General features: G+C 44.1%; 1 protein-coding gene across 2 annotated transcripts in view; it reads right to left on the reverse strand.

Annotated features, from left to right (window-relative positions):
- USP34 (ubiquitin specific peptidase 34) overlaps positions 1 to 15,031 on the reverse strand; it is a 2,709,276-nt gene that overhangs the window by 1,740,025 nt on the left and 954,220 nt on the right. For both annotated transcript variants that reach the window (XM_086927486.1, XM_086927485.1), the window contains exon 35: positions 3,755 to 3,795. In XM_086927486.1, coding sequence (XP_086783612.1) covers positions 3,755 to 3,795 — 41 coding nt within the window. The remainder of the gene's footprint in view (positions 1 to 3,754; positions 3,796 to 15,031) is intronic.

The following is a 15,031-nucleotide window of genomic DNA, read 5'->3' on the forward strand; positions in this document are numbered from 1 at the left end:
AGTGGTCCCTCACATTCGCTTCCTTGTATAAAGGAGTCCACAGTATGTTCCACTGACCCGTGGCTTGTTTTATTTTTGTTTATATACGTCCCACGACTGCTTGGAGGACAGCGGAGCTCCGTGTGCACCAGCAAGACCTTCCCCACCCGGTGAAGAGCAGGAATGATTCCTTCAAACCGGATCCTCTTTTCTTTCAAAGTTGCAAATAAAAAGAAACTACAAAACATACAAGTTGTCTGTCTATCTCATTTGGGGCAGAGCGTTCTTTGACTGCAACCTCCCTCTGGATTTCCCGACAGGGTGCTAAAGTCCTGGCTGTAGGTAACTGGGGTTTTGTTGCCGTAACCCCCCTGCTTTTTTACCTAGCATTTGATGCAACTTTGACTGAAGTGCACTGTGTTCTCGCTAAACAGGTACCCAGAGTTCTTTCCCAAAAACATGACAACTAGTCATTTGATCCCCAAGTGACCAGGCCTTTAGAATCTCTGTAAGTCCCTGTAAGTGGTACCTAGGGGGAAGGTAGTAAAGAGGGTCTAAGAGCTGCAGCATATTTTGTGCCACTCTAAAGGAACCAGAACCAAACTTATACAGTCTGCCACTGCAGGTTGCGTAACAAGGTGCTCTAAAAAGTGAAAAACCAACATGTCACACACCTGTGTGCCATGTCCGCTAACACTGCATGTAATATTGGTACATCACCCCTACAGCAGTCCTTATAGGCCTAAGGCAGGGTGCATTACATTACAAGTGTGGACCAGTTCAATTACTGCAAGTGCAAGTGAGTAGGGAAGCCATTTAAAGTACATGGGCTGGACACTGGAGAAAAAAGAGTTCCCCAGGTACATGATGGCTTCACTGAAATTAGAGATGTTTGCTATCAAACATCTTGTATTGATAAACTCACACTGATTCCAATGACGGATTTAATAATACATACACCAAGAGGGCACCTTAGAGGTATCCCCTGAAAACCTATTAACAACTAGTGTGCCAACTAACTGGTCCAAGCCAGCCTGTCACCACAGACCATTTTCTGACTCCCAAGGGTGAGGCCTTTGCTCTCAGGAGGTCAGGAAGAAAACCTGCTCGAATAGAGGGTGTTTACATCACTTCCCACAGGACGACCTGCGAATTAGCATTCCAAGGCAAAGAGCTTCAAAGAGCCCACTGTCTTTGGTATATGAATCTGGCTTCCCTCACAGGAAAGGATCCCCCTCTCCAGGGCCCATTTGTTGCCTTGACAGGTGGGAAAATTTGTAGTCAGAGAGGCGTGGGGACGTTCAGGCTAGTTCCTCAACTAAGGTGGCAACCTGAAGTGTATACAAAAATCAGAAGTCTACCATCTTTTGATGGCAAATGTAGGAATTCAGGGACAGGGTTATGCCCACTTCCTACAGCCCCCGACCCCAAGTGACCCAGCTGTGAAAAACCTGACTCCTCAATACACCTCTGCACCTGTAACCCCTGGCCCGAGTGGATGTAGACCACAGGTGTTCCCATGTCCCTGAGCATCGTGAGACCTGAGTCTCTTTGTTAGTTCAGCCTGACTGGTTTCCAAGTCCAAGCCTGCAGCCGGTCTCTTAGACTGTTCTCATAGGATCGAACGCAGTATATATTTTTCCTCTATAGAATACATTGGGCACCCAACGTTGAAAAGCACCTCTGCCCAGTGCTGCTTGAGGTGACCTGTTGGTACTGCCTTGGACCTTGCCCCATACTTACCTTAAGTCTAGGAGACAGGACCTGTAAATCGCTGTGAAGTACCTGTATGCAGTGTATGTCTTTCCTCCGTAGGATAACATTACCGCTTCAGAAATTGCACTCAGTGTTGATTTTTCAAACCTGTAAAAATTCATAACTTTAAACGCACTTACCTGAGTTTGATGATCTTGTTGGCAAAAATTATATAAAGGTAAGAGTTATGTTCATAAATAGGGGTGGATCTCTTTATTGAGTTGAGTGCATCATGTATTGACTGTGTATTGCAGATGTCTAACACTCCTCTCTGATAAGCCAACCACACTGCCTCCTAGAAGAGCACCTTGGATTGCTAGAGCAATCCCTGTCCACTCATAAGGGATACCTGGACTATTTGCACTGTATGTCTCTTTTTGGTATACAATATAAAGAGTCAGTTTCCTATACTGGCCAATTGGTTTAACATTTAAACATGTTGCTTGGTTTAGGGAAAGAGCACTGGCGCCTGCTAAGCTGGGACCGAGCACACATTGGTCAAAAAACATCAGTACCAGTGGCGTGGGTGTGTCAATGTCACAAAGGGGCACTATCCTAAATGTTTGTCAGTGAATCTAAGACTGAGCTTCTGTAGATGCTTTGCAAGGCAGACTTGTCATGAGAACCCTTCACAATGTGAAATGTCACTGCTATTTAGAGGGTAGGTTCATCTTGAAACAACCTGACTGTAAACAACTGTATATCTTTTTATTTCCATACACAAAACCGTCTCAATTGCGGTTTGTCTCTTTACTTATTTCTCAGACTCAAACATGCTACATACTCCTCATTTGTGAGTCTGGATCTAAATATTTCTGACAATGGTGGGCGTTTACATCTTTATTATCACCAGTGTTACCACATAAAAGGAGGACCATGGAAAGAGATTCAAAAGATCTTGCCATATTGTTCTAGCTCCATTTTCAGGATTCCAAGTTGCCTACCGTCAAGGAGCTCTAGAATCATCTACTGAATCTACCAGGTAAATGGAATAACACCATCAGACAAGAAACATGCCTTGAAGCAACATTTTATAAAATACACTCCAAGGAGAGAAACACACTCACAAACGCTGTGCACACAGAACAGTAGGACAGAACAGGTAAAAGCTTGCCAATTTAAAAAAGCATGTAATGCCGGGCAGTGTGCTTGTGTAATGTTGCTTATGCACATTGAGGCACATCTCTGTAAATGTTCAACTTATATCTCTGCACACTTCTGACAAATGTACTCAGAAAAACAATAGACAGCCATGGCCCTAAGAGTAGGGCCACATAAGAACACTGGATTTTGATTAACTGTGAATAGCTATGCGGACGATGGTTAGTAAATTGGTCCCGCTCATTCTCTGGAATATTCATATAGCAAACTAAATGGAAAAAGAGTGACAATTACAAATATATATAAAAGGTGGTAATCAGGTAGTCAACATAATTTACAATGGTTTTGGCATTCAGAAACTGTTTTACTTGTCCAGGGAGAGCTGTGCTAGAAAGGACATTAACTTCTTCCCCTACCCAGGTAACATTATAAAGACTATAAAGCTTTCCTGTGGTTGTTGAATACACCTTACTCTTTATTTGGAAAGCTTTTCTTGAGCCATTAGAAAAAAATATGCTTGCAACTTTATTTGTCAACAGGTTTTGTAAGACTATTCTATGTTTCCAGTGTGTACAAAACATAAAGTTGAGGACCTTTAAAATGTACTGTGGAACCTTCTTTCAATGACTGAATATTTTACATATGTATGGCTTAAGAGAAATTTTTTAAGGAAGTTGACAATGCTTTGGGCACGAACATTTAAACCAAATAGCATAAACAAAGCTGCGTCAAAAACAAAGCAACAACAGAACATGAAATCAAGCAATTTATCAACTAATATGTGGTATTGAAGGTGAAGCGAATGAAATCCAAGATGGAAAGCAATATATGAATTTAAAAATGGTCTACAAGGCCCAAAGTTTACACTAAAGAGATTAAATGGAGCAACAAAAAAAAACAAATTCTCTGGACTACTCACCTTCATGTCTTGACTTATGGTCAGTTTGAGCTTTTAGAACCCTGTACAGAAAAAATGATTTTTTTTAATTCCACAACATTTCTAAATCCTTTAAATGATAAAAATCAAAGTCTCTGAAGCAATAATCACAAAATGCAGAAGTGGTAAACAACAAGTTACTTACCTTCAGTAACGCTTTATATGGTAGAGACTCTATCTAGCCACAGATCCCGGAAATGTTTGGTGAGCAGAACCCCCGCATGCTGAAAGGTGCCATAGTTGGGCTCCGTGTGAAGCTGTCGCAAGTGACGTATGCAGCCAGTAGTATTTGGTGAATATGTGCAACAAGGCCTATGTAGCTGCCTAGCAGATGTCCAGGACCAAACTCAACAGGCTAAAGGAGGGGTCGCAGCCTTTACTCTGCTAGAATGAGTACACACACCTTCTGGGGGTTGCGTCTTTGCCAAAGTGTAGTAGATCTTATTGCACAGCACTGTACATTTAGAGATAGTTTGCTTGTGCACCACCTTGCCTTTCCTGGCTCCGACATACCCCACTAAGAGTTGATAGTCTACCCAGAACGGTTTGTGTGGTCGAGATAGGACCACGCTCTTTTTGGGTTCAGCCGGTGGTGTCTCTCTTCTTCTATAGAGGGATGAAGCGGGTGTAAAAGGTAAACAAAGTGATGAACTGGCCTAAATGGAAAGGGGTGACTACCTTGGACAGGACAATGCTCAAGTCCTAAAGACCAGCTGGACTGGGAAGAAAGACATATGGAGGATGAAATGACAGTGCCTGCAGTTCAATGACCCTCCAGGCGGATGTAATTCCAACTAGGAAGGCCGTCTTGATGGTAAGAACCTTAGGAGGGCAGGTATGAAGAGGTTTAAAGAGAGCACACACACTAGAAAAGTAAGAACCAAATTACAGTCCCCATTCATTAAGGAATTAAAAATGGAGTCGGTGGAACGTGTTTGAGACCTTTAAGGAACCTATCTACAATAGGGGACTTGAAGAGGGAATGTTGATATGGCAGTTGCAGGTAAGCAGAGATGGCAGATATGTAAACATAAAAGGTGCCCAATGCAGAGCTGAACCCTGGTGGACAATGGTAAGGATAAATAACAAGACCTGAGACAGGGAGCCAGATAAGGGATCTGTTTCGCAGCACAACATGGCACACATTTATTCCAAAAGCCGGCACATACAGTCTTTATGGAGGGATGCTTGGCTGAAAAAAAGACCATTGCAGACTTCAGGTCGAATATCGAAAGCTGTCAACTGTCGCCACTGAATCTCCATGCATGAAGGAGGACGTTGACAGGTTCAGTGGAGAACCTTCCTCTGCTGCTGCAATAGAAGATCCTCGATCCTCCCAAAGGGGCAGCCTGATCAGAGACTCAATAGCTCAGGAGCCCAATCCGGCACCAAAAGGAAGGTCTCGGGCACGGTCGTTCCTGATCTTAATGAGAACTCTGGGCAGGAGAGGTATGGGCAGAAAGGCGTAAAGGTAGCTTGAGTTCCACTTGAGACGAAAAGCGCCTCGGACCGAGAGTCGCCTTGGAAACTCCAACACACAAAACCGCTGACATTGTGCACTCGGCAGTAGAGAAAAGATCTACACAAGGCTCTCTCCACTGCTGAAGAGACCCTGACCCACCTCCGAATAGAGACACCATATGAGATTAGCTAGACATCTGTGGCTGAGTTCGCCAGCCTTGGTGTTCAGAGAGCTGGCCAGGTATTGAACCACCAGGGAAATGCCCTGATGTTCCAGCCAAGTCCAGAGGTGCAGGGCCTCTTGACAAAGGGTCCACAACCACACCCTGCACTGCTTGTTGCAGTACCACGTGACAGTAGAGTTGTCCCTGAACACCTGCACCAGTCTTACCTTGATGGAGGGCAGAAAGGTTTTCAATGCCTGCAGAATCGCTGGGAGCTCCACCAGATTGATGTAGAATCCACATTCCACCAGAGAACAGAGGTCTCTGATCCCCACCTGCCCAAGATGGCTGCCACAACCCAGGAATGACCCATTTGTCACTACTGTCAGATTTGGTTGTGGAAGGGAGAGGGGTCTGCCGCTGACGCAATTGAGGTTTGCTAACCACAAATGCAGATACTTTGCAGTACCCTTCGAGATCTGGACCATGTCAGAGAGAAGAACAAGTTATGTACCTTCGGTAACACCTTAGCTATTAGATACATTATCTAGCTGCAGATTCCTTACCTTTAAATTTCTCCAGGCATCAGACAGGATCCACAAGATTTTTAGCAGGCAGTAGCCCTGCACACCAGTAGGTAGCATCAGTCTCCTCCGCATGTCGGCGGCATCCGTGCCGTGATGTCTGTGTCACCTATATAGGCGCCACCTCAGCGCACTGAGTTACTTTTCATGACTTTTCATGCTAGAAGCTCCAAACTATGAAGTGTACTGGGTATGGTGTGTCCAGTATAGGGCCCTAAAAGGGAGCAGGCGTGACACTAAAATCTGTCCTCAAGGCGGGGAGGCTGGGTGGGTTGGTAAGGAATCTCCGGCTAGATACTGTCTCTACCAGAAGGTAAATAACTTGTTCATCTGATAGAGACATCTAGCCGCAGATTCCTTACCTTTCAATAGATACCCAAGCAATACCATCCCCGTAGGTGGGTCTTCGGACAAATTTAGAATTAGAAGTCTTGCAGGACCGAACGGGCTAAGTGCCCATTCCTGCAGACCTGAACGTCCAGGCAGTAATGTTCGATCAACGAATATGTCTTTCCATTCCGCAAAAAAAAATCCTGCATACCATCACTCCGCATTTTTAAGTCCGCAAAAACCATCACTCCTCAAGCCATGATTCCGCAAATTTTCACAACGCATATGACTTCACTCCGCATGCAATTATAACGCAAATGCATGTGTGGTGAAGTCTTATACTTTGTAAAAGTACTTTATCTTTATCTTTATATATATATATATATATATATATATATATATATATATATATATATATATATATATATATATATATATATATATATATATATATATATATACACACATATATATATAATTTTCAATAAAATGAAGAATTAAGTCTTTAAAATGACATTATATTTAGAACTATATTAATAATACACACATATATATATATATATATATATATATATATAAAACCCTAAAAACGAATTCCACCCTAGTCCCTTTAAATACCCCAGCACCCTTAAACACTAACCCATCCTGACCCTAAAAATACCCCTGTACCCCAAAACCCAAACATACCCCTGAACCCTAAAAATACCCCTGTACCCCAAAACAACCCCTGAACTCTAAAAATACCCCTGTACCCCCAAACCACCCCTTAACCCCAAAAATACCCCTGTACCCCAAAACCCAAAACAATCCCTGAACCCTAAAAATACCCCTGTACCTCAAAACCCAAACCTACCCCTGAACCCTAAAAATACCGCTGTACCCCAAAACAACCCTTGAACTCTAAAAATACCCCTGTACCCCCAAACCACCCCTTAACCCCAAAAATACCCCTGTACCCCAAAACCCAAAACAATCCCTGAACCCTAAAAATACCCCTGTACCCCAAAACCCAAACCTACCACTGAACCCTAAAAATACCCCTGTACCCCAAAACCCAAAACAACCCCTGAACTCTAAAAATACCCCTGTACCCCAAAACCCAAAACAACCCCTGAACCCTAAAAATACCCATGTACCTCAAAACCCAAAACAACCCCTGAACCCTAAAAATACCCCTGTACCCCAAAACCCAAAACAACCTCTGAACCCTAAAAATACCCCTGTACTCCAAAACTCAAAACAACCCCTGAACCCTAAAAATACACCTGTACCCCAAAACCCCAAACAACCCCTGAACCCTAAAAATACCCCTGTACCCCAAAACCCAAAACAACCCCTGAACCCTAAAAATACCCCTGTACCCCAAAACACAAAACAACCCCTGAACCCTAAAAAACACCTGTACCCCAAAACCCAAAACAACCCCTGAACCCTAAAAATACACCTGTACCCCAAAACCCAAAACAACCCCTGAACCCTAAAAATACCCCTGTACCCCAAAACGCAAACCTACCCCTGAACCCTAAAAATACCCCTGTACCCCAAAACGGAAACCTACCCCTGAACCCTAAAAATACCCCTGTACCCCAAAACGCAAACCTACCCCTGAACCCTAAAAATACCCCTGTACCCCAAAACGCAAACCTACCCCTGAACCCTAAAAATACCCCTGTACCCCTTAACCCTTAAATACCCCTGCACCCCATAACCCAAACCCACCCTTAAAATACCCCTGAACCCAAAAAAACCCATATACTTACCTTACAACTTACCTTAAAACATATACTTTTACCAATCATGCTTTTAAAATGATTTTCGTCATAAAAGCATGCGAGATAAAAGCATATAATATATGAAGGCATGCAGTATGAAAAAATGCGGAGTAAAGGTACCTGCGTACTATTGGTATGAGGAGTGAAAGTATGCGGAGTAAAAAAAGCGGAGTGATGGTATTTTACCTCGATCAACGCGTGGAAGGCTGCCCTCGTCAACTGTCCGACAGATGTCCTGTACTGGAAGTGCACTGGCTAAAGCAGTGGTTGCAACCTTAGATCTGGTGGCATGAGCTCTTAAGCCTTAAGAAGGCCGATTCTTTTCCAGTGTGCAGCAGATCTTCATGCCGTCCTACTGAGATATGGTCACTTTCTACAACGCCCAACCTTTCTTCATGCCAACATACCCCTTGAAGAGTTGGTCATCCATCCGGAACTCCCTTGTGCAGTCAAGGTAGAACAACCCCCCCTCTTTTTGGGCTCAGATTGTGGATTCGCTACTCTTCTTTAGAGGGATGTGGAGGTGCATAGAAGGTGGGCAAGGTGACAGACTGGCCTACATGAAAAGCTGTTATAAGTGTGTGGGTACTCATGCAGGGGCACTCACACAGTTATAACCCAGCACCCTGCCTTCAGGATCAAAAGACCCGCCTCAGGGGTGACTTATAGGATTTAATTGTAGTGCCCTCAGAGATAAGGAAACATGCATCTGTTGTAAGTGATGCTACCACCAGCTTACACAGGCTATAATGTCAGGCCTGTAGTCACAGTGTGAGTGGTCTCTCATGGGTGGCACAATACATGCTGCAGCCAATGGAGGACCCTTGGTGTACCTATGCCCTGGGTACCCTAGGACCACATACAGGGACGTATAAGGGTACAGCAGTAGCCAATTGTGGAGGTACAGAAGCACTTATTTCAAATGTAGGGAAGAAGCACAGTGACTGGGGACCTGATAAGCAGGAGCCCAGGCAAACTAGTCACACAAACATACAGACACCATAAAAAAGTGGGGGTAACCATGAAAGCAGATCCTATTTTCCTACAAACTCAAGAAACACTTCTCCCACATGCCCTCTAGTGACAATGGTGTAGTGAATATTTACAATGCCAATCCCTTGGATGTCCAGAGCATCAATGACATTAAGAACACACACCTTTTACTGTCCATCACCCTCAATGTAGTTTCGAACATCTGCTACAAGACCTAGACATTGATACTGATTCCACCATCTCTAGTGGCCTTAAAATGAAATCCAAATGGACACCCACCCTAGCTGGGGGTAACTCGATTGATGTTCTCCATAACTTAGTTTTGGAGGACATAGACCGATATGAAGAAAGAACATGTACAGTCAAACAAAGAACTAAAGACAATCTCTCTAGAGGCTAACAACTGGCCATGAAAACTTTGAGCACAGAGCAGGACATCATCATAAGAGAGGCGGACAAGGTAACGTGATAATCATGACTAGCAGGAATTATCATGATAAGATAATGACCCAATTTCAAGACAGCACCTGCTACGAACTCCTTAGCAGCAACCCCACGGGCCCTTTGACTCTTCTGATTAAAAAAGCATCTCGCTGACTGGCAAACCCTTGGTCTCATTGATGAAGATGAAGCTTTATACATTAAAAGTTGTGAGACCCACTTTCCCTTGGATGTACACCCTTCCAAAAGTGCACAAAATGGCCTCTTTTCCACCTGGGAGACCCATCATATCTGGTATAGGGGGACCGAACTGAGAGATTAGCACAGTATGAAATGAAATTGAAATGAAATGAAATTTAATTTATAAAGCGCATGGCTGCCAGAGAGCGTCCCAGCGCTAACAAAAAATAATACAAAATAGAACAAAGAACAACCTGAAGAGTGTACCGATAATTAGGAATCCTTAGGAAAAAGAAATGTTTTAAGGGCCTTTCGAAACTTAAAATAACAGGGTTCGGTACGAATCCGACTGGGGAGAGAGTTCCAGCTTTTTGCCACATTTACAGAGAAGCGGCGACCCCCTGTGCGTGCCTTCCTAACTCTGGGAACCCTGGCAAAATTTCCAAGGTCCAACCGGAGAGCCCGAGATGATTTATAAGGGCAACTCAGGCTCCTGAGGACCGGAGGTCCTTTACCCTGAAGAGCCTAATGGGTGATGCATAGCGATTTAAAGATGACTCTTTCGCGTATAGGCAGCCAGTGAAGCGCTCTCAAAACCGGTTTGGCTGAAGATCTTCTTGAGGCACCCGCAAGCATCCTGGCTGCAGCATTCTGCACCCGTTGAAGGATATTAATGGTAGCTTCGGGAGCTGCCAAAAACAGGGCATTACTATAGTCCAGTCTGGATAATATTAACCCCTGAATCAGAAGTGTCCTGGACTGGGGAGGCAGAAGAGGGAGAACTTTCCGCACTGAACGTAGCAGGCCAAAACAGATGCCTGCGATTTTCTGTGCCTGTGTCTTGAAGGTTAGGTCGGGCTCAAACCACACCCCTAAGCTTTTAATTTTATCCTTTGGTATGGGCAGCTCACCCAGGCAGAGGGGCCAGGCGGCTTTGGGGAGGGATGTAAAGTGATGACCCAGGAGCATGATCTCCGTTTTTGATCCATTAAGTTTGAGCCGCGAACTAGACATCCAGGAGAATATTTCGACAAGGCAGGCGGAGAGATTATCCAGACATCCCTCTTGTTGGGTTAGCGAGACGATTAGTTGGGTGTCGTCCGCGTAGGTGACTGTTTTGATCCCAAAGGGAGCCACTACCTCCTCCAGTGGGGCCATATATATGTTGAACAGAGTAGGGCTCAACAAGGAGCCCTGAGGGACACCACACTGGAGAGGGGTAGATCTGGACAGCACACCATCCTGCCAGATTCTGAAAGAACGATTATTCAGAAAGGATATAAGCCATTTCAGGGCCATTCCTGTTACGCCCAGTCTGGCAAGACGGTGAGTTAGAATTTCGTGGTCCACCGTATCCAATGCAGCACTTAGATCCAGGAGGATCACAACAGCGGATCCTCCTGAATCTAAGATACACCTTGCCTCCTCCGCCACCACTATATTAAGGGCTGTATCCGTGCCTTGTCCCGGACAAAAACCCGTTTGAGAGTTACTCAGCAGCAAATTGTTTTCAAGGAATCATGAGAGTTGCTGATTAACCATTTTTTCAGCGATTTTACTCAAGCCGGGTAACAATGAGATCGGGCGGAAATTGGCCAGGTCTAAGGGATCAAGCCCCGGTTTTTTTAAAAGGGGTTTTGGCCATGGCCTGTTTCCAACTGGGTGGCACGACCCCGCAGGAAAAAGAGGCATTCAGAAGCTCTGTTGCCAGTGGGGCGATCGTATCTGCAATCCTCTTAAGGATGTACATGGGCGCAGGATCAGCTGGAGAACCACTTTTCATGGAGGATAGGGCTTTACAAAAATCCTCCCTGGTATACAGCTAAAGAGGTCCAGCCGAGGGCCAGAAACGGGGGCCAGGTCTATGTCGTCATAAGGGACAGAGACCTTCTGCGGGAGACTATAAAGGATTCTTAATATCTTGGAATCAAAGAAGTCCGCAAGTTGATTGCAGGTGAGGGAACCTTAAATAGTTGTTTAACTATCTCAAAAGTTTCTCTCGCAGAGTTGGATGACAAATTGATTTTATTCTCAAAGAAGGCCACCTGTGCTTTTTTCAGGGAGGTTTTATAGGGTCTTAGGGCAGATCGATAAGCCGCTTTATTATTAACCGCCCAGTCTTTCCTCCATCTGTGTTCCAATTTTTTGCAGATTTTTCTGAGGTCTCTGAGCTCTGAAGTGTACCATGGTGATTTAAAAGTACTACTTTTCTTTGTGATTGTTTTAAGAGGTAGTACCGCGTCGAGGGAGTTGTTCAGCCAGTTACAGAAACTAATATCTGCAACCAATGGATCTGATTCTATTTTAGGGGCAGTTTGTTCGAGTGCTAAAGTCAGCCCTTCCAGAGATAACTTGGGCCAAGGCCTTTCTAGGGTACGAGGCAGTGCTACCCGCTGTACCTCTGTGCATGTTTTCCAAAAAAATGGAACTACGAAATGATCAGACCATGGTACAGGAAGGGGGGGACTAGAATTAAGCTGATTACAGTTTGAGAAGATAGGGTCTAAAAAATGGCCCTTAACATGTGTTGCCTCTTTATTTACAAGCCTTAGCTTAAAAGATTTAAGATCCGAGCAGAGATCTATGGCAACTTTATCATTCGGATCATCGAAATGAAGATTCAAATCTCCTAAAATCAAAAAATTCGGAGACAAAGAATATGTAGATTTGTTCCTCAGCCCTATGGTCAAGAATTTACCTTCATTTATTCAAGACACTAAATACATCCTAGGTTTCTGGCCGACATCCAATGGCAACCCAACATGATCATGGCCACACTAGACGTGGTAACACTATATACCTCCATCAAACCGGACTTAGGTCTTAGACTAGTCACTCAGTCTCAACACAACAGGCCTGCCACACTCTGGCAACACACCAATATGGTTGTTTCTATGATGGACATTATACTCAACAACAACTGCTTCATGTAAAACCGACAATGGTACAGACAAATTAAGGGTGTAGCCATGGGCTCAAGGTTCTCACCTTCTTTTGCTAACCTGTACATGGGCTCACTGGAATCAGAATGGATTTTGGGGAAGAAAGGAGCCCCATGGACAGAGTACATCATTTACTGGGGATGGTACATTGATGACCGTCTCCTACTCTGGTCCGGATCTCAAGAGAAAAACGTAACTTTTTGTCAACATCTAAATTCAAATGACATGGACATGAGGTTACATGTCACTCTAGCCCTACCAGTCTCACTTTCTTGGATGTGGAACTGTATGTCAAGGGTAACACACTCCAAAGTAAGCTCTACCGCAAAGAGACCTCCTGCAACTCCATCCTACATGCTGACAGTTCGCATCCCATGCACCAGATACAGGCCATCCCCTATGGAGAATTTACCAGAGCGAGGAGGAATTGTAGTGAGGACACAGAATTCAAGAAATGCCTGACAGACATGAAAAATAGATTCACCAAAAGGGGTTACAAACAACCAACCATAAATAAAGAGGCACGTAGAATTGGCAAAACCAAGAGAAACCTGACTCTTCTAACCAAGGAGAGCACCACACCACAAAAACAACCAGTGAGACTCATCACGGATTACAATGAAGTCAGCGTCGTTATGAGAAACAGCTTTAACAAACACTGGGGTACCTTATTTGCAGACAAAACATTAGGAGAATTCATTACAACAAGACCCCAGATCACCTTCAGACGGGGAAGAACATTGAGAAATAGACTAAGTCCCACTGTTCCACGCACCACTACAACCTCTTCCTGGCTCATCCCTCACATGAAGGGTTTTTACAAATGTGGCGGCTGCGGAGTTTGCAAATGGGTCCTGAAAGGCACCAAGGAGTTCACAAGTTTCAGTGGACAAAAATACGTTACCAATCGCAACATCAACTGCAACACCAAATATGTTGTTTACATTCTCGAATGCACATGTAATAAACAATATGTTGGCAGTACCATAAGGCCCTTGAAGAAACTAATCATTGAGCACTTCAGGGCAATGAACAATGGAGATGCTAGATACCCCATGGCTTTGCATAAAGCTTCCTGTGCTACGCAAGGGTCACACAAGAGACTGACATTCTTTGGAATAGACCCATCATCAGGGGTGGAAATCAAGAACTGAAACTGAAACTGAGACAGCTTGAGGCTACTTGGATAATGCAGCGAAACACGGTCTAAACATCGACCATGAACTCCAATACTTTTAAGGCTCGTAATGCCTCCGGACATCACATTCATTACAGCATCCTCATGAGTGGGTCTCCCTGAACTTAATGTATTCACATTTATGCATTTTTTCTGTAAGGTGCACATCATTCTAAGAGTTCACTTGCATAAACTTCGCCCCAACTGGGTTTCTGTACCGAGATTGTGTTATTTTGAGTAACTAACAATTTACAGTCTGGCCTCTGAATTTCTGCCATGTTAATACATCTTTTTTGTAATATAATGTATATATCTTTTCCTTTTCTAGGTGCCATTTCTGCTATGCTATACTGTTAGAGCATTAATCCATTTTGCTATAGTGAACCTGTTAGTGAGATTATTTCATGTCACATGGAGCATGTTTTTCGAAATACACATGGTGTGGGTTTTAAGAATTTTTTACCTTACAATATGCTTGTCATTCTTTTCTTTTGTATACAGAGTTGTCTTCACATGTACGCTTGCTCTATCCATAGCTGCCAAGGTTTCAGAATGCTATGTGTGACATTTTCATATTTACAATGTAATTATGAGTGACATTTCAATCATTATGAGTGACACTTTCACACAAGCAAAATCAAAAAATGAAGGGAAGGGAAACATAAATATAAGACGCTACACCCATTTGAGCAACAAGAAAGTCTGATTAATATATTAAAACTGCTACAAAGCTGCAGTCCTCGGTAACAGAGAGCAGGCACTTCAGCTGTTCAGGACTGCCAAGCCTTTTGTGTGTCAAATGAAATGGATGCCACTTTGGTTTGGGCCATACAAACATACCTCTGTGCTGAGCTCTCCCACATCTGCTTCTGGTAGGTCTGACGGAAGTCTTATAAAATCACCATGTGGCCCAAAACACTGCGCCTGCAGAGGTGCCTCCACGAACTCAAATGCAGAGAGGCGAGAATCACGTCAGGATTAGCTTGGGATCTACAGCTGTTTTACCATGGCAAGGGGCTAGAGAGACAGTGAGGTGCGGAGGTTTAGGATGCATGGTAACCATGAACGTGCGGTGGACTCTGTATGGTAAATTTAGGGTGGGTGCCACCGCAGCACCCGCCTCCTTAGTCCAGGGCTGTCATCGGTGAGTTTGCTGCTGCTGAGTGTTCTGCCTGACTCACCCTCATGCAGGACACCACAAACAACTAGCCAAAT

This window comes from Lissotriton vulgaris, chromosome 6 (genome assembly GCF_964263255.1).
Source record: "Lissotriton vulgaris chromosome 6, aLisVul1.2, whole genome shotgun sequence".
NCBI classification, from domain to species: Eukaryota; Metazoa; Chordata; class Amphibia; order Caudata; family Salamandridae; genus Lissotriton; species Lissotriton vulgaris.